The 19975-nt window shown below is 37.8% G+C and overlaps 1 protein-coding gene across 1 annotated transcript in view; it reads left to right on the top strand.

Annotated features, from left to right (window-relative positions):
• The window catches only part of HGTX (HGTX homeodomain transcription factor), a 42294-nt gene extending 24929 nt beyond the window's left edge, over nt 1-17365 (top strand). Inside the window, exon 4 of the mRNA XM_018539854.1 lies at nt 17120-17365. Coding sequence (XP_018395356.1) covers nt 17120-17365 — 246 coding nt within the window. The remainder of the gene's footprint in view (nt 1-17119) is intronic.
• Nucleotides 17366-19975: the final 2610 nt, after the last annotated feature.

The raw sequence follows: 19975 nt of genomic DNA on the forward strand, positions 1-19975 counted from the left end.
TTGAGGGTATAGTTTCAGCCTGTAGCTGAGAATTAAAAATATCTCCTTTTAGATACTTAGTAGAAGAGGGAATCAATATTTGACGAGAATATCTTGCAAGAGTGATAGGTTAACATAATAAACAAGATTTTGCGTTGACTCATGTTGCGAATATATATTCCAACATTTGTCAAAACCATATCGTAAGTATCCCTTCGTGAAAAAAGGAGGCGAGGAGACATTTGTCTTCGAGTTCGTTGCTGACACCGAGAGATCGATCAAAGCATCGCCCCAGCGCGGGGAACGCAAATCCGCGCGCTGCGAGTAATCCGCGACCGAAAAATCTCCCTCGAAAAAAGAAATCCGCCACGATCGCCCGTCGACGCCCCGAGGAGGGGGGGGGGAGGGGCCCTTCCACGATGGCTCTCGCAAAAAGCGGCTCGCTCGCGCGGAGGCGCGATTTTAAAAAACGTCCTGCTCGTTGCCCGGCTTACTCCATCAACGCGCCCCCCGCCTGCGGGATGGGAAGGGCACATGAAACGAGAATGGGAGGTAGGGGGGGGGAGGACATCTAACGAGGTAGCGGTAAAAAAGTTCGAAGGATAAAAGAAGGTGACAAAACAGCCGGAGACGTGTCAAGCTTTGCGGCACCTGCGTCATCCTCGGCGTCGCTCTCCCGCGGACGCTGGCGGTACGTCCCCCTTTCACTACCCTCTCGCCGTCACGAGTAGAAGGGAGGAGAACGGGGAACACCGGATGAGACACGGGTGAAACTCGGGTGAGGCCACGCAGTGACGGTGAGCGAAAGGACGGAGGAAGAGAGAGTTATGTGTCTCTCTCCTTTCGTCCTCCGTGTGAGCTTTTGCACTCCTCTTCTTCCTTCCCGGGCATCTCTCTGGCTCTCCTCCCCTCCCCCCCCCCTCCCCACTCTCCCCCCCCTCCCCTCCCCGCGTAAGCTCCTCCGCCTCTTCGCCTTCCACCTTCGGCATTCCGCTCCGAGTCGAAACCTTCCTCTCACCCTTCATCTCCCGTTTCCTCCTCTTCCTCTTCTCTCGCCATCTTCGACCCTCTGAGAGAGAAAGAGGAAAAGAGAGGGAGAGAGACAGCTTCCCATTTGGAAACCCTCAACCCCTGCTGCAGGGCAGGGTTTTCCCTTTCTCTCCTTCTCTGTCTCTCTTTCTCTCTTTCTCTCTCACTCTATCTGTCTATCCCTCGCGGACTCGGGCGTCGATGTAGCGCTGTCATTGGCTCGTTCTACGCCGCCATATTTACATTTTTATTGAAAGCTACAAGTCTGTGTCGGTGAGTGATGGCGAAGGGGGAGCGAGAGTGCGAGCGTGGCGCCCCCTGAAGCCCATGCGGGTTGGGATGGCTAGGAGGGCGAACGAGGGACGCGACACGGAGGGTGGACGAGGAGTTGCGCGGAGTGAGTACGGACGAGGGGATGCGCTGCGGGGGTGAGGAGGGTTAGCATTCAATTACCTCGGATTTCCTCGGGAAGAGGCGATTCACCTCCGCGTATATGCCATCTTCGAGGGCGAGATTGCCCTCAGATCTCGGTGTGCTGGCGCATTTTTCGAAATATTACGACAATATATACCCGCGTACTCTTTTGCGCGACCGGCTGACTGGGAAAAAAGATGGAGAACAAGGGAGGGCTTGTTTACATCAACACCCTCGATGAATCCCGCGTTATTTCGCGGAATCGTGCGATTTCCTTTAAAGTTTCTCAAGGATGAGAGTAAGGCGTTCGTGAATTTTTCCAGTAGCATATATGTAATAGAGGGAAAAAAAAATGGTGATTTCGACTGGATTACAGCTGTTGCTTTAGACATCTAGTGGTTCACCCCTATTTGAAAGATCGTGTGGCCTAAATGTTTCAACTTTCTTATAGATAGAAAATATAAGGTTATCTGTGCTAATAGAATAAAAAATTTGCAAGTCTCATACAAGAAAAGAAAAAGAAAACGTTTTATACGAAAGATTTCAATGAATTTGTCGCTTATCCAAATTTAAGAAAACAACACAATTACGCTCGCGCGCAGCGTGATATTACGATCGTACACGTGGTTGTTTTATTCGAGGGTGATATCTTATAATTGGGATACACGAGAGGATGTAGAGAACGATGCGGTCGATGTGAGCGGAATACCAACGATAGATCGATACCGTTCCCTCGCGGTTTCGGGTAATACCGGATCATTACATACTGGACCTATCACTTTTTTCAATATTGGAAAGGGATTTACGCGGTACGAAGGGATTTGGCAGCGTTGCCCGATGAAGATTTATACCGGCCCGCCATTTCACAATTCCAGATTTATAACTTTTTCATTATCGAAACGTATACCTTTCCGACGCCCGCGTCCGTATGGGCGCGCGAGAGCACGGTTCTTTCTTCTTTTTTTTTTTTTTTCGTTCACCTAATAGCACGACGGTGGATTTCGGGAGATGTAATCCCCGGAATACATTTTGCCACCGATGGTTCTCGGGGTTATATCCGTCAGGCTGTACAAATTGCCCGCACGTTAATATATTCGATCAACCGAACGTCGTTGCTCGAATGTGACTCCCATATCCTTCTTGCAGAACGACACGGGAAGGAGCGTCTCTCCGTAATGCGCGCGGTCGGCGTTCGCATAAATTCTTGCGATGAAATATTTGCCGGTGATGTATATGCGTAATCTGAGCTAATAAATGATACAGGTGTTCGGTATGTACAGTATCTTATGCATGAATAACATTGAAATCATTAAAGATCTATGAATTTTTATTATTTTATTGTAAAATCGTTGATCGATTTAAAACGTAGTAAATTATATTGTTTTTATTAATAAATTAACAACATTGGTAGAAATGTATGCAGTTTTCTTAAACACTCATCCAGTTAAGATACACAGAAAAAAACACTATTTTCTCTCTCACTTATCAACCATAATATGCTCATATATTATATGTATAATAATATGCAAAATAATGTAATCTTGCTTTAAAGATTTTAGTCTTGATTTGATTGAATTTGTGTTGATGGAAATATTGCTTTGCATTCGATTCAAGACTTGCAATAAAGTATCAATACAAATTCAATTAAATTAAAATTGAAATCTTTGAAGCAAGATTACAATATTTTTCTGCTTGTATATGCATACTATGGTAGACTTAATAGTTTTTTTTGTATGTATCTGTATGTAGTATTATCTGTCCGTAATATTTTTATTTACTATAACTGAGAGAAAAATGGATAAAAATTTAATAAAACGCGCGTTATTCAGTGATTGAATCACTTTTATCGATGAAAATATCCTATGTAATTTACAAATTAGTATTGTATGCAACGACTCTACTAAAATAATTAAAATTAATGTAATTAAATTGAGAGCTGTGAAAATCTAGCAGGATGACAGCGCTAATGAGTCTTCTGTTATTATACGTAATAAAAAAATTACAATCGAATTGAATTGTTTTATTACATACAATAACAGAAGATTTATTAGTACTGTCATCTTGCTAGAATCTCGTAACTCTCGATTTAATTATATTACTTTTAAATATGCAATTTATACGTAGACATCTGCCCAGTTATTGTTTAGTATCAATAGACTATTATTATAGTTAAACTTACTATGCAGTCCATTTATTATCCTGTTTTCGTTCAATAAATATAGGTTCAAATTTGTGCATCTTTTGTGCATAATAACAGCGGTCAAAAGCGTTGCATCTTTTATTTCTTAATTACTGGACAAAAGTTAATAAACTGTTCAGAAACTGTTTTAAAAAATACATGAAATTTCCACCAAAAAAGTTGTTAATTTTTAACATAGTGAGGATTTTCTTTGTAAGACGTGTTTAACCCCTTTAAATTTTAAATGTTATATTGTCTGTTAAAAAAAATTAAGTTAAATTATGAAATTAATAAATTCGACATAATATCTATGTTATAGATTTTAAGATTATATATTTTACGCACTGCTAACAGCGTTGACTCTTAATAGCCTTTTGTATTTACTTAATTTTTTGTATTGTTTTTAAATTATGAATATTTATTTTAAAAAACTAATGTTATCATTAATTCTTCGCAATTCCGCAACAAATGCTTGATATATTTATTTACATATAGGCAAATCATTTATCGTATATTTTCTCAAACAGATTCGTTAATTTCGTCACGTAATTAACGGTAATTGTGCGCGATCCAATAAATAATTTTTCGTTGTTAAAATTGGCAATAATCCTCCGTCGTATGATTTAATCAGAGACCATCGCGTAAACACTCAGTTAAGACAAGTCAAGTGCAACGCGACGCGACGAGTGAGACGAAAAGCTCTTAACATGAATGACCCCCTTAGCTATCGCGCGTGTCCCCCTATTAGAATCTAATACGACAAAGTGAACGTGGGGCATTTGCGAGTTAAAGACCGTGGCGCCCCTGTTAGGCGAGCTCTATCTCTCTCATATCATAGCGTGTATTATGAAAGGAACGAGAGATAGAGGGTGGCTTCGAGGACGATGAAGAGCGCGAGGGTAGTGAGAGAGAAAAAGAGGAGGAAGCGGACAGGATTGTATAGCGACGGCATCGACAGTGAATCAAGGGGATGAGATACTTTCTTGTACAGATGATGCCAAGGGTGTGGTAGTCGCGATTCATTGCTGCGACGGAAAGTCAGTGATCTCTGCAGCCTTTCTCTTTATCGAGGCGATTGAGGATATGGCGGATAGGAGTAGTGTTTGGATAGACTATAACTTTGTTGAGCTGCTTTGAGGAAGGGGATCCTTTATCTCTATAGTGCGGTCTAATAGTTGTCTAAATTGCACGAATCCTATATTTGAGTAGATTACAGATTTGAACTTAAAGATGTCATTTAAAAAAATGAATTATAAATTCGTCGCCAAATAACTTTCTGTTTTACGTCACTTCACTATATTTTCTGTATATCTGGATGATTTAAATAAATATCGTAAAAACAAGCGTAACATACCGTATCTTAACTCATAACCATTAAGAGAGGATTTATATAAATTTCATGTGATAAATATGTATATACCTATATAGTTATAATTTTAAAAAATAAATTTTCTAATTCGACTTTCTTATAAGAAAAAAATAAAGCTTCATAATTATTTGAAAAATATTAAAAATAATTAGTTGTTTAATAGCCATCGTAATAAAATTGTCAAAGCAACTACACGTTGTGCCAAAACTGTATCATTGGAGAACATTTTTATATCATCACTTTTACCACACGATCAACTGATTCACCCTACACTTCACCAACCTTCCCCTACTCGTTTCGTCGTTACTTTTAAACAAAACATCCTGCACCATTTCGAGATAATTGAAAACAACGGCATCCCCAACACATTAAACACGATATCAAAGTACATGTCGCAAACTGGCTCGGGCCCTTCGCTCCTCCAAAGGGCAAACGCTGGATAGGGTCACCAGCATACGCGGGATTGCAACATCCTTACAACGTTTGCTGTGTATCCCTATTCATGCTATACGGTGGTGGTGATGGTGATACTGATGGCAAAGTGGTTCCCCGTCCAGGCAGAATACGCGGCAGCGGCTACCGAAGGGGGACCGACGAGGTTTGGTGACTGAGGAGGGGAGGGGTCGGTGGGCCGAGTTGTTTACGGCGGAGTAATCTGCTCGTCGACGGATACCAATATCGATGACGTCAATTAGTATGAAGCGGAAGGTCTCTCTCTCTCTCTCTCTCTCTCTCTCCCTCCCTCCGTCTCTCTCTCTCTCTCTCTCTCCCCCTCTTCTCTGCCTCTGCCATGTATCATCATGGCGGTATATGTACGCGGCGCGGCGCGGCGTGGCGTGATAAATCACGGCAGCAGGCGGTGTACCCTTCATTCACCTCCCACTACCATCAGTGTGCCGTATCGCACTGCACCACACCACACCACATCGCGTACCCTCGAAATTGGCCCACATGTACTTGACTCCATAATGCCCACGATTCTACCGGCTCGCCTCTTGGTGGTGAACCTGGCTCTCTCCTTCTTCCTCCCCCCTCCCCCCTCTCTCTCTCTCTCTTGATAAAACCGACTTTATTTTTCGACCGAACCTGCCAGCTACCTTCCCGGTTGCTCAGATCGTCTTTCTCCGTTCATCTTGTATGTCCCGCCTCAATTCGTTCATCCATCTTTCTCTCGCTCTTTCCCTTCCTTCCGTTTCAACCCCGCCAGCGGAACGATCTCGTCGAGATCACCGGCACGGAATTATATCGGGGTGTATACACGGGCGCCCGAGACGCCATTATGTTTTATGGACCGCGTAATTGCATGGGCCGGTCTCGGGGAAATTATTAGAAACCTTTTCCGGGGGACCAATATTTCGATACCGACGCAAGGAAAATAGTGCACTCGCACGTAATACGGGAAACTGGATTATCGCAGCAATGAGACTGCGCAGCAATGACGTTTGATAAACCGAACGCACGTGTAGCTTTTGCGACAATGCACGCGATAATTGCTTTTTGATGGACGCTTACACTCTGTCAGTTATTTTCAAAATGCGTCACTCGTGCTTGGACAATTTGCACTTTGCATGCGAGACATTCTTGCTAACTTTTTAGACGGTACAATGATATCATGCATCGCTAGCAAATGTCGTTAATATACTCGTATAATGAGAGATTATACCGAAAATGCAAACTAGTATATTGATGCATTTATTTGGTTTATAATAGAGCAACAAAATGTATGTAAAAGAAAAAGAAAAGATTTAGGAACAAAACTATATTTAGTAATTATATTTAATAAAATAAAAAAGAAGTTTGTTGGAAGAGAAAGAAAGAAATGTAATAAAATTATGATATTAATTCACGCTTTGCTATTTTAATTAATGTGTCTAATTAAATAATAAAATATATAAATACTTGACGAATAATCAATAATACTTTATATAAAATTAAAAACATCGCATAAATACATTTATAATCGCGTCCCATATTTTTTATGATATATGTACTTCATGTCTTTAATTACAAATGTAATTAATATTTCATGCAAACGTTATTCTTATGTATATTTTTTAATAGGTATATATGCGTAAGCGTAAGAATAATTATGGAATGGTTTTTTTGGTATATCACGAGGATCGTTTCAATGCATTCAGTTTAACGGATGTTCATCATCGAGTCAGTCGACCGTTCATGTCGAGACGTCTAAAGATATTCTACATAATGCGTTTCTTGTCTAAATTAGCGGTACTGTGCGTTAACATATACCGTTCCTTCGGGTACACATGTCACGCACATCGTACGTTCCCGGAAATTCACATTAGAGTTGCATTCCGCGTTTGCAAAAACTTAATTTCCATAAATCAGGAGTAACTGCGCTACTCTGAAAATTCTCTCAATAGAGACAGCATGCATTTCATAAATAGACAGATTTTGTAGAACATAATTTCTTTTTCAAGATGCGATAAAAAAGAGAATACAAATCTTATTATAATGTATTTGATAAACGATACTTTTTGTTCCGAAGTTAGCAAAGAAATTATTTGATTAAATTTTTATCGATGTACTAATATCTTACCTATATCTTTTTATATGAGAAAGAGAGAGAGAGAGAGAGAGAGAGAGAGAGAATACACTAAAAAATTAAACTTTACTAAATCATATTAATTTGAATAGTATCAACTAAATATTTATTAAATATAATATAAAGGTATATTTATTTGATACAAAAACAGTAATTTGATTTACCAATCATTTCTTTTTGTTATAAATAAATATTTATTTGTTATAAGTAAATGTAATATATATATATATTTTTTTTTCTCACAGTATATTCTTTTATTATATTTCTTTTCACGATGGCAATGCTGACGGATTATTAGATTCCCCTAGGGTTTCGATCTCTCTACCATAGACGCGAAATCATTTTTGGAAGGATTTTATAAGGAGATTGAGCAGGCGTTTACGACTAGAAGATAGACAATAACATAAATTTTCGATCGCATTTATGTATGTACCTCGTTTCCATGATGGCAAACATTGAATATTTTCAGCTAAAGGAAGTTCTTTATAACGATTCTAGGCGGCGAAAAATGCCTTTCCTGTATCATTCCTGTAATCGTAAAATAGCAGTACTTTACAAGTGGAATAGATAAAAAATTATGCGCAATAACTGCATGAGTTTTCTGATAAATATTATAAATGGCGTATTTATAACTATGTTACAAATATAAAGAACGCAATTTTCTCTCCGTTGAAAAATGCTTCGTAAAATACTTTTGTTGTGTGTGTGTTATGAGGTCTGTTCAGTATTTAAATTGACAGACTGACTCTTCTTGCGTTCTAAACACCGAAGCGTCGCGTGAAAATGAAACAGGGAGTATTTTAATAAACGCGGGAGCATTTCGATTGCTGGGGATAACGTAAAAGAGAAACAGTTCTTTTCTATTAAAGCAGCAGGGCGAGCGGGAGAGTACATCTCGAAGAATTAAGAGCAGCTGCTTTATAACGGGAAAATGCTCTCGCACACAGAGGTTCGTGCTTGAACTTTGAGAATGTTCACAATGTAACATTAACACGTGTAAATGGAAAGAAGGCAGAAATGTGCTCTACACGCTTCGAGTTAAGAGGAGCCATTAATGACTTCGACTACGGACGATATTTATTTAATATTTCAGCGCGCTGTTATATCTGATAACTCACTTTATAACGACGTATATCGAGATCGAATCGCTACGACGAGTTTTCCAAGAGCGGAGGATTCCTCGACATCCCGCCGCGCCGGGGAGAAGGAGAGAATCGTAAAAGTACACCGGGATCGCGACGGCCGTCGCGAAATTTGATTCCGAAATAAAAATAGAATATTGGGGATAACGCGAATCGGTGAAGCCATTTGATCTCCGCGCGGGGCCAAATGGGCGGTCGGGGGTGTCGCGGGGGAGGAATCGGGGGAAGAGAGGAAACATATCGATATGGGGAAGCGCTACGGCAACGGAATACAGAGGATCGCATTATCGCCAGCAAGCCAACTACCCTCTGTCGTCCAACCACCCCCGTCCGTCTGCTCTCCCTCTCCCCCCTTCTGGCCATACCCGCGAAGAGATCGCGTTACTTATTACTCGAAGAAACGTTCTGTTCCAAGCACTCTGTAATATTGCGAACCGTGTAGTCTTGCGATTACTTCGAACCGATTGACGACGCAAAATCGCGGCCGCATGCCGCGATTCGCGACACCTTGCGCGATTCGGATCGCTCGAGGGTGTGCGACGAGAAAATTTCCATTTCCGATTCTGTATATAATGCATAAATATATATGTATATCGCATTTATCTTTGTCAAGACCGAGTAGTAAAGAAACCTAAATTGAGTGAAATTAAAAATAATTTATTAATAAAAATCAATAGTATTAATATTTGATTACATTATTTTCTGTTTTTTCTGGAATAAAAAATTGATTAATTTTACATGATTTTTAACTTCGTTCAATTTGCACTTCTTTACTTTATTTTTAATGTTAACAGAAATGAATACAATGTTTTAATAAAACAGAATTGTGAAATAAGTTATTTCATTAATTGTACATTCAAAAGGAGTAGATACTCGTACTTTCTGTCATTTGAAAAGTGCAGAAAAGTCTAACGTAAATTCCACAAAAATAAATAGTTATATCCAAACAAGTCTCTAAAATATCTCTTTACAAATTAAAATACGGACAAGTGCAATTACTTATGTCAATCATAAATAATCCCGTCATTATCATTCGCTTAATTATTCACTTTGTACTTGTGACAAGTCGACAGGAAAGAGCGTTAGCCATCATCGACCTGCCTTACGACAGAGCTAATATAACATGTGACACAAATATCGAGCCGGCAGCGGTTAACACTCTCGGTTTGATGGCATTTAGGAGCTCTCGTTACTCCACCCCGGTCGGTGGGTTACAAATAGGCTGTCGCGTCACGCCATATGGCGTAAATGCAAATTTTATACTAAAAGAAGCCTGGGCAGTCAATGCGTTAAAGGGCATCGGTCGAGGCTCAATAGTTTTGTTTGCATCACACGGATCTCTCGCTGTACTATCGTACCACATGCATCAACATGACAAAAGGCAAAAGCCAGGTTTTTCCACCACGGCATAACGCGTCGCAAAAAAGTTAAAACCACCGTTCTCCGTTATCTTACGATGTATTTTATCAGTTTCGAATAAAGCTGGCTAAATATCGTACCATTATATATAATGGCTTTATAAAACCGAAATTTGCTGAATCTTAATTAAAACGTTTTATTATAAGAGAAAAGGATTGAAATTATTACTTTTTTTAAAAATTAATTTGATAAACGAATCTATGAAAATTCTATTATGATATCTATGAGTCTTCATCCATCTATAAGACGCACATGTTTTACTATTTTCGCAATAAATGAGAATGTAGATAATTGGACACAATTGTCCAATCGAACATGTTAATTCTCACCGTTTATAGAATGATATGCTTCATACATGTAATGCAATATTATTGAAGTTCAAAGGCCATAAGATGCGTCGCGAAATCCGCGAACGAAAGATGAGAGGGAAGGAATTACAAGGATAAAATTCTGCTAAACGCGCGGAGCCGCGGTAATGCTTAACGACGCGTGCGGAGTCATGTGTGACATTTACTCGAAGGTTTTCCGCATCATTGGTCGAATCGCTTATTATTCAAAGGGTACGCTTTCATCGGATCGCCGATAAATTTTTAAGCTCCGGTGCACCTTTTTTACGCGCCAGACGCGGATATGGATTTTGGGAAAAGTTACGGGAGTTACGTTCGTCGACGCTACGACGACGTTAGTGGTAGATCTCGCGTATCTCAACGGACGACAGGATCAATCGCGGATTAATCGTACGTGCTATTTAAAAACAACGAACGAGTTTTCCGTGACGGAAAATTTGACTGATACGCGAATATCAATTTCTATAACATCGTTCTTATTAAAACCATTTTTTTAAACATGAAAGAATTTGTAATATTTCTTATATTGTACATTTCGTATAAATTCTAAATAGTAAAATAAAAATAATAACATTGTGCTAAACTTAAAAATTTTGCAAAGAAAATTAAGAATTTATAAAAATTTATTAAGAAATATTTATAAACTCATAAATATTTTATACATTAGCTCCGAGGTACATTATTTATACAAAATTACAAATTTTAACAATAAATTGAACAATATTTTGTCGTAGTTTACGAAAAAATATGTATATGAATCTGAACTGATAAAAATAATTTCAATCTATTTAGTTTTTAATTTACTAAGCACCATAGTGTGCTTAATTAGGAAAAATATAGGAAGCTACCGAGAGGATTAAATCAAGTAGGAATAAAAAGATTGGTTGTAATGTATCCATTTGGGTTATTGGCAAAAGTATTGAAAATGGGTATTCTATATGCAATGCGTGTGCTAGTAGTAACTAGTAGAGAAGCGTGCCAAGCCCTCGAAAATAATGCATTCTAAATACAGACAGACATATATAGAGAGACAGAAAATGTGATTCCCTTTTCCTCCCTTCCTTTGATTTTTAATTGGAAAAATATATTTCACTTGCGTGCATCGTCCCGCACCGTCGTTCTCTTAATACATGACGTAATTCAATCGTAAGGAACGGAAGTTTCGTCGTATTTCTGGCAGCGATTCCGATTAATTGACTTTTTGGCAATCAGAGTTACCGAAAATCCTCGAGAACACTAAGTGCTCCATTTCAGCGCGATCTGGTTTCCACGAAATCATGAAATTGTCATTTACTAGAGATGCCGTTTTGTGCTCCTACTTAATAGTAATTCATACTTACTTAATAGTAATTTACAATTATAATATACAATTTTTATGTTACAAATAACTTTTTACATATCTATAAATTATTCCTAAGTATAAAAAATATTTTATAAATATTTTTTTTATCGTACTTCTTATTAGTCCTTAGTAATAATAGCTTGATATAATAAAAATGACGTTATTTTACAAATTCGTATGAATACAATTTTTTATATTGTTTATATATAATTTACTTTGTATTCTGATATACAAAGTATGTTTCGCAAATGGCAACGAAAGATCTACATATCGTTGTGCTATCTCTTTCCTGCGGAAAGCAGAAGGAAAAACTGATTAGAACTATCAGAGCTGCGCCAATGGCATTTCGGAATATACGCGGCTTTGGATAAGTGAGAGTGAGAAAGAGAGAAAAAGAAGAGAGGAGAAGGCAAGGAGGGAAAGACGGAAAATAATCTGTAACTACAATCCGCAGTTTCCTTTCCTTTCCACGTATTTACATCGAAATCCGTTTTCCTATGCATACACAGTTCTTCCATTTCTCTTTCTCTCTTTCTCTCGTAATCTCTGTGCCATCCCCCTAAGGCTCCTCAACTCGATCCTCTCTCGTTTCTCCCCCAGCGGAATATCCCACCTTGTCAGTCGTTTCTCTCTTTCTCTTTTCTTCTGCGATTTCCACCTACACCTAGGTTTTGCGTTAATTTACACTCCTTGTTTTTTTTTTCTCTCGACCATTCCGTTCCGTCTCCTTTTGCGTGTCTGTCTTTGACAATCTTCTTTATCCCTTCCTACGTTTTACCTTCTCGCGTACTTGCGCCTTTCTCTATTGTCTTTTTATTATCACTATATAGTTATATCTCGGAATCACCTTCGCTCTTACGAAATTATGTTTCTTCGTTTAAAGAATGTTTTTATTGATATAATCTTTATGTGTTTTGAAAGAAACGTTTTTTTATTACTAAAAATTTTTTTGAAATATTGACATCTAATAAGATAATTCTAAAGAGATCGAGTTGTAATTTAAAAAAAAAGATTCGTTATTATAAATATTGTACAATAATAAAAACATTTTAAAAGCATTTTTTTCTAATCTATTTAATTATATAAAAATCTATTTTTAGTAAGCGCAGTTAAGATATAATAAAAATAAAATAACTTTTTAAAATTTTGAAACATTAATATATTATAATATAAAATAATTTTAAAATTACTTTATCATGTGTATTTGAACAGTCCGATCAAGAATACGGTTTATCATGCGGTTGAATCATAGCATTTATCTAGATGATTAGATTCGCGATGACCTTATCATAGTTTTGATTTGAGAAGTTACTCGCGCGAATTTTGTCACCCCCCTCGAGGGTGAGAACTGAGTCACACGAACGTAATCTTTTGCATAATAAATTGTCCCAGCGGCGATATCAACGGCGAGATCAGATGCTATCGGTATTATCTGCTACGAACGAAGGGAGGGAAAGGGTAGGTGGACGACCGCGGAAATCAGTGCCGCTCTCTGCGGGCCCGCCCTAAGGGCTTTACGCGAGTTACAAATGCGGTTTTGTATCTAGCTCTCGACGGGACAAAGTAATGGGCTTAGATAATCCTGATTTAATAAATCGAACAGTTGTGAGGCGACGCGCAACGTCGGCGTCGAGGGGGAAGCGAGAACGACAACCGCTGCTTCTCCGCCCCCGTCTCGCAACGTGCGCGTGACTAATGCGTTCAAAAACAAGATGGATGGATCCCGGCCAGGACTTTCTTTGCATTTACATTTTCGCACTGTATCAGTCGCGACGATTTAAAGAATAACGATAGGGAAGGCTTTGCGGCTAAACCTCCAAATCGGTTTTTCATCGTTTCATCGAGAAAGATCAAATTGTGAATTGTCTGCCCCATTTTTCAAAGTTATACTGCTTACAGAAATTTTCCTTGTTATATAATAACTAATGTAATTTATCAAAATTATTAAAAAATAAATATTAAAATTACATAAATAGGGGAGATCGAGGCTCGTTGGCATAAGAGACAAGTTGGCATTGTGTTTTGTTTACGTACTTATGACGAAAGAAACAATGGAAAAGTTAGTGTAAAATATTTTTTTTATAACATATAATAGACTTTTCCCTAAGCTTTATTTAAATCAAATGTCATGTAGTAATCATATATTACAATAAAAAAAAAAGAAAAAATCTGATTCAAGAACAGGCAAGTAAATTTTTGAGTATTTCATATTTTCATATCATATATTATTGGTTTTGAGAAAGCAAATCTAAAGAAGTATCTGTTAATATACATGTTATTTTGAGTAACATAATAATAACTTGTTATAATAAAATAATAAAAATTAGATGTGCGCATGGAGAAAGTACGTGGTTCATATACAAGAAAAGATTAGGTTTACTTGTTATACCGCGAGCGTAAACATTCAATTATAACTTAATTCTGACAAAATGTTTTCTATTTAATATTTCTACTAAAATGACGTACGTAAAACTAAGATAATTCATATTTGTTTTTTTGTAATAATATTTTAAAATGTTATTACATAACTTTGAAAGATATAATATTTACTAATATATAAGTACACATATCTACTATCCGAGTTTGATTTTATTGCTTTTCTATTACGCTTTTGTTAATTTAATATAGAGATTATCATAGAAGCAACTTACAAAGTGGTAGATATGTACTAATTTATCCCACATATCGGGATAAACCAACTATAATGCAGCGCATGTTCGTATTTTATTTATTGCAAAGAAACTGTCTATAGTGTATAGAACCGATTACTGATATAAAAATAGAGATAGAAAACTGATATAAATGTAGAGGAAAATTCTCTCTATCATATTAATATATTTTAATCATAATAATTAATTGTTTAAAAAAATCTAATGCTGAAATTGTGAAAAACTGTGCCGACAAACCTTGATCTGTTAAAAATGCATCTCTGATAAAAAAAAATATGAGTAATTTTGATTAAACCGGCCGCAAATTTCTTAATCGCTTTTACAAATAAAATAATCTTGATAAAAATAAGTTTGATAAAGCGTGCATTTAACGAAAAGAATAACGTTCTTATCTCGAAAAACGTGCGATTAACAAAAAGAACATTTTTATCTCGAAAAGAAGGACGTGATAAATCTTCATCTAACAAAATGCAATCCGCGATTCTGGAAAAATAGGACATCGCATTTGAATTTATTAAGGGCTTAACTAAGTACTTTATCGTCTTTAAAGTTTGTTTTAGCAAAGTAAACAGGGTCGGTACTAATAGAGAGAAACTAGGTCGGCTCGCGCGATCCCGAGGGGAGTTCGGTAAACTTAGCATCAATTTTGATTGTCCTCAGTTTCTCCGATCCATTGAACGATATCTCTGAAATTGCGATTCCTTGCAGACGAAAGTAGCTTGTTTATCACGATCGCGAAATCGCAATCATACGTAGACAAACCTGCGTCTGAACACCTATTTTTTTCTACGGAATGTTTATATAATTCGAATAAGCAATATTAAATCGATGTTATTTATTCGAGAAATTAATGCATTATTAATTCAAGTCTTAACATCCCTAAAAATTTTTTTTCTTCCTCTAATTAAAATATTTATTGAAAAATATTTGTGTTTCATCTCGGAGAAAGAAAGAAAAGAATAAGGAATCCTTCAAAAGAATTATTAAAAAGATTTGTTATTAAAATTTAAGAAAAATTCTTTAAAAAATTATAATTAAGGATAAGCGACTGAACGACAGCGGGAATGCACCACCTAATCTTCTTCTCACGTATCTCTCTTTCTTTTACTCTTTGTTTCTTCCTCTCACTCTCTTTCTTTCTTCTTTTTTTTTATGAAGACCAACATGAAATATAAATTGGACTTCCGTTGCCGGGCCAAACTGCTTTTTTACGTCCGACATTTGCCTGCAGTCAATCCCTGCAGATTGTCCATTCGCCTGTCTCTCCGTTATCTTAATTCCTCGAGTATTTTAATTTTCATCCGAACAACCATTAACTTTTACGACTGGCCGTTTACTTTTTAATTCGTTTACCGCTTCGCGCCCGCGCTTGCTCGCTGGGACGCTTATATCTTTAATTTAAGCTCTCGACTTGGCGGCCATTGAACAAGCCTGCGGATTGGGGTTGGATACGGAAGAGCGGCGGTGGCGGTGACGGGGTGGCCGGAGGAAGGAGAACGAGGGCGAAGAGGAAGAGGGAGGAGTTTAGCGGGGGCCACACGCTGGCATGGATCGGGGGTGGTTTGTGGGTGCAATCGCGCTACGGTGAAGCTCCCCCGTGCTCCCCTGACACCCGTTACGTTAATTAAATACATTGTTGCGGGGACACAGACTCCTACTGTGTATCTCGAGCTTTATAGGTGCAGAGGGGCACCTTAAGTTAGCGCCGTTTCCGACCCCCTCCGGTCCCCGCGGGAGGCCAGTTGCCGATGAATTTTCTCCGGGACCTTTGCCCGTTAATTCAAATGTTATAGACGACCGCTAAAGTCGAGACTAGCGTATTAATCGAGAGAAGTCGAATAGACTCCGTGGGTGGGCGATGTTAAAGACGTCAAGAGTCAACTATTATATTTCAATAATTCGTCGGCCGATTCGCATCGAAGGATTGCTTCGCGATAGGGATTTATTATGAGGATTAATTTGCTCTTCAAAAATCGAATTAACGTACTTGTATACTCTGAGAAAAAAAATTATTAAATTTTAATATTCTTTTGAATATTACTTTAAATGTAAGCATATATTTATTAGACGCAAGAACCATTAATTTGATTCAACTATCATTTTCTTATTTGTTCAAATAGATATTTAAATTTACTGTAAGTAAATGTTTTACTAGGACCATTTAAGGAAATATTTACTAAAATTTAAAAAGCCTTTTTCTCAGTGTAGGTTTAAAAAACTGTCTCATCTATTTCTAATTATAACTTAGTTAAATATAAAAGATGTAATTTCCAAAAAGACTATGTTATTATGAAATTAGAATCTTTTTGTAATAGAAAGAATAAAGAATTATCGGTATTTAATTAAATGATTATTATTATATATAACAAATTGCTTCGAAAGCCTTTGATACATTTTGTTACTTTGATACGTCATACGTCAAAGTATTTAGCTTTTTACGATTTAGGAATGTCAGTTTGACCCAGTTTGTTCATCTTATTTTATATTTATCACTTTACAACCAATATAAAACTACAATATGAATATTCAAAAAGCATTTTAAATTATAATTTTCGGAGATTGGCGAAATTGCGGGCTTGAACCTAACGAAAATGCATCGGAGAAATTAAAATCACGTTTTAATCGTGGACTTGTTAACACGAGCGTCCGTTTCCGGGTTTCCAGGTATGGTTCCAGAATCGGCGGACGAAGTGGCGGAAGAAGCACGCGGCGGAGATGGCGACGGCGAAGCGGCGACAGGAGGAAGTCGAGGGCGTCGTCGCCGAGGGTGAGGACGGTTGCAGTGATGCTGAAGCCGACGGCGGCGGCGGTGGCGGTGGTGGCGGCGGCGGTGGTGGTGGCGGTGGTGGTGGCGGCGAGACCGCCGCGAAGAGGCTGCGAAGGGAGCTCGAGCAGCAGTACAGGCATTGAGAACCGCCGGGGACGACGGGGGTTGCCCGGGGACACGCGGGGGCGCGAAAAAAGGGAAAAGAGGGATGCGGAGGAGAAGGATAAGGCGTGGCTCGGGGGCGGCGCGTTCCGGAGGGTTTCTCGCGGCTTGTTCGGAGAACAACGCGCGTGTCGGCTCGGAAATGATCGCGGAACGACTGTACGGCAGCGGAGATGGAAAGAGAAAAACGGAGGAAGGAGAGAGAGAGAGAGAGAGAGAGAGAGAAAGGGAGACGTACGTACACGAGTGTGCGTGTCGCGTGTCTTTCTTCGTGATTTAAACGGACGCTTAACGCGGCATCGCGAGTGACGTATTTAGTTTTCATATTGGGATGTCTGGAAAGTCGCGTGTCTTCTCCGTTTTAAGGAAAGTACAAGGTAATGGTTTTAAAATTTTAATAGAGATTGAGAATGAGGGTCGTTGAAGTGGATTCTTGTTGAATTACGAATAGGAGATACACGAAAAAAAAGTGGAGTGAATTATTTTATTTTATTTTCGAATTATAACTTTAGACGAATTTTTGCTGGAACAAAAATTTAAATAGAGAAGTTTAATTGTCGTGTCTTTTGATCGGGAAAGCTTGATTCTTCAAATTTATTAAAAAATTTTGCAACTGAGAAGAAGCGCGCGCAATTTGCGGAACATTCATCCATCATACGTTTGCAAAACGGGATGTGTTTCGTGTGATAATGCCTAATTGTTTGCAGCTATGTCATGGTCGAGAACGATTCTTTGAACCGAATCAATCTTTACGATGATTGCTATTAATTTTGACCAGCTCTAATGCCGTAATCACATTAACGATTGCGTGATTGTAACCAATTGTGATTGACGATTACTTTTCAACCAGTTAGAGCAAAGCAATTGATGACTACATTGCTTTAATTGATTGAATAGTAATCACTAATTGGTAACATAATCACGCAATCACTAGTTTAATTAACGGATGTTTTGATTCGCTCTGAGACATTGTGAATTGCAAAACGTTGATTTCGTCGATGGCGGATTTATTCAAGAGTTAACAAAGTACTGGCAAAATGATAATTACTTAAATCGGAATTAAGCGCTACGATGTATAAAAAAACTATTTATTTTTTTCATATTTAAAAATTTGTATTATTGCGAATATACACTGTAAAAAATAAAATGTTAATTTTAACTTAAAGACGTGGAGTGGATTTTCTGAGACATGCAAAAATGTTAAAATTAACACAAAAATGTTAATTTTAATATTTTTGCATGTCTCAGAAAATCAACGTCTTTTTGAATTAAAATTAACATTTTATTTTTTATAGTGTAATTATTAAATAGAGACATTTTCATTTAAGAGAATGTTGAACAAAAATTTCGATACACAATGAATCTGCCATCTGAAAAAATGACCTGGCGCTAATTGGAATTTAAATTACATCGCTTTGCCACATTTGTTTCTATGATAATTCAAATGTATCGATAGAGACTATTGATTCAACGCTGATCTCGAAATGTAAAATAAAATCGTTCGATCAAATTGAGTACGTTTATCAATTCGTAATTGGTCGCGAGTGATTACAATGTCAATTTATTATTATAAAGATTTGCTTTCGTACGAACATTTTTTAACTACTTTTTCTTTTCTCTTGCTCCAAGAAATGAGAATCTAGCGTAGTTCAAGAATAAATACTTTTAATACAATTAGAATTGATCAGTCAATCTCGTATAAAATATCAACATTTATGTTAAAATTTATACTTTTTCAAATGAAATCATCACGAAACAACTCTCTAAAATCTTTGAAGTGGAATCTAACTTTAAAGAGTAAAATCTTACTTTTAAAAATTGTGCCACTCTTTTTTTTTAACACTGCCTTAACTATCACTCTTTATTATCCTTAGAATTAGGTTCCATTTCAAAGATTTTAGAGAAAAAGCGTACAGTCATTTTAAATAACGGCGTGTCGAACACTTGAAATTAGAATCTGCGTGTATCTGCCAATTTAAAATCGGCTTAGCAAGCATGACAACTTCGTTACTTTACATTACGCAATGTTGCTTATGTTTGGCAGGAAAATATAGCGGCGTCCAAATATCGTTAACCACCTTCTGAATCGCGACGTGTTACCGTCCCCAAAATCTCTCAATCGCGTGTGCATATTTAGTCTGTAGCTGTGAGAGCATACGGAGGAATCGATAGGAAGGGTTTGCCGAGCTGCTTATGCGATGGCAGATTAGTCGCCGGGGGCTTTGTTATCCATCCGACAAACAAACGCACGGCAAATATGGTAAACAACGCACGCGACGTAACGTCAGCCCCCCGTCAAGAAGGTGTTAATGGATAACCATAAATCCAAGGGCCTAGCAATCTGCACATTGTTCTAAACTAGTCGACTCGTCACCGGAATAGGATGCGAATTATTCTTCCGATTGAATAAAATATTTACATGTAAATACGCTGGACTCCAAAAATGAATGCCCCCGAGAAAATTACTTGCTGCGCCATAAACACGTGACTGATCCCATCATCGGAAGGCACTGAATGTTGCGAATTCACGGGCATGACAAAGATATGTTACTTCACAAGAGGATAGTGCCATTTAACATTCGACTTCGTGC

This window comes from Cyphomyrmex costatus, unplaced genomic scaffold, assembly GCF_001594065.2.
Source record: "Cyphomyrmex costatus isolate MS0001 unplaced genomic scaffold, Ccosl1.0 scaffold223, whole genome shotgun sequence".
NCBI classification, from domain to species: Eukaryota; Metazoa; Arthropoda; class Insecta; order Hymenoptera; family Formicidae; genus Cyphomyrmex; species Cyphomyrmex costatus.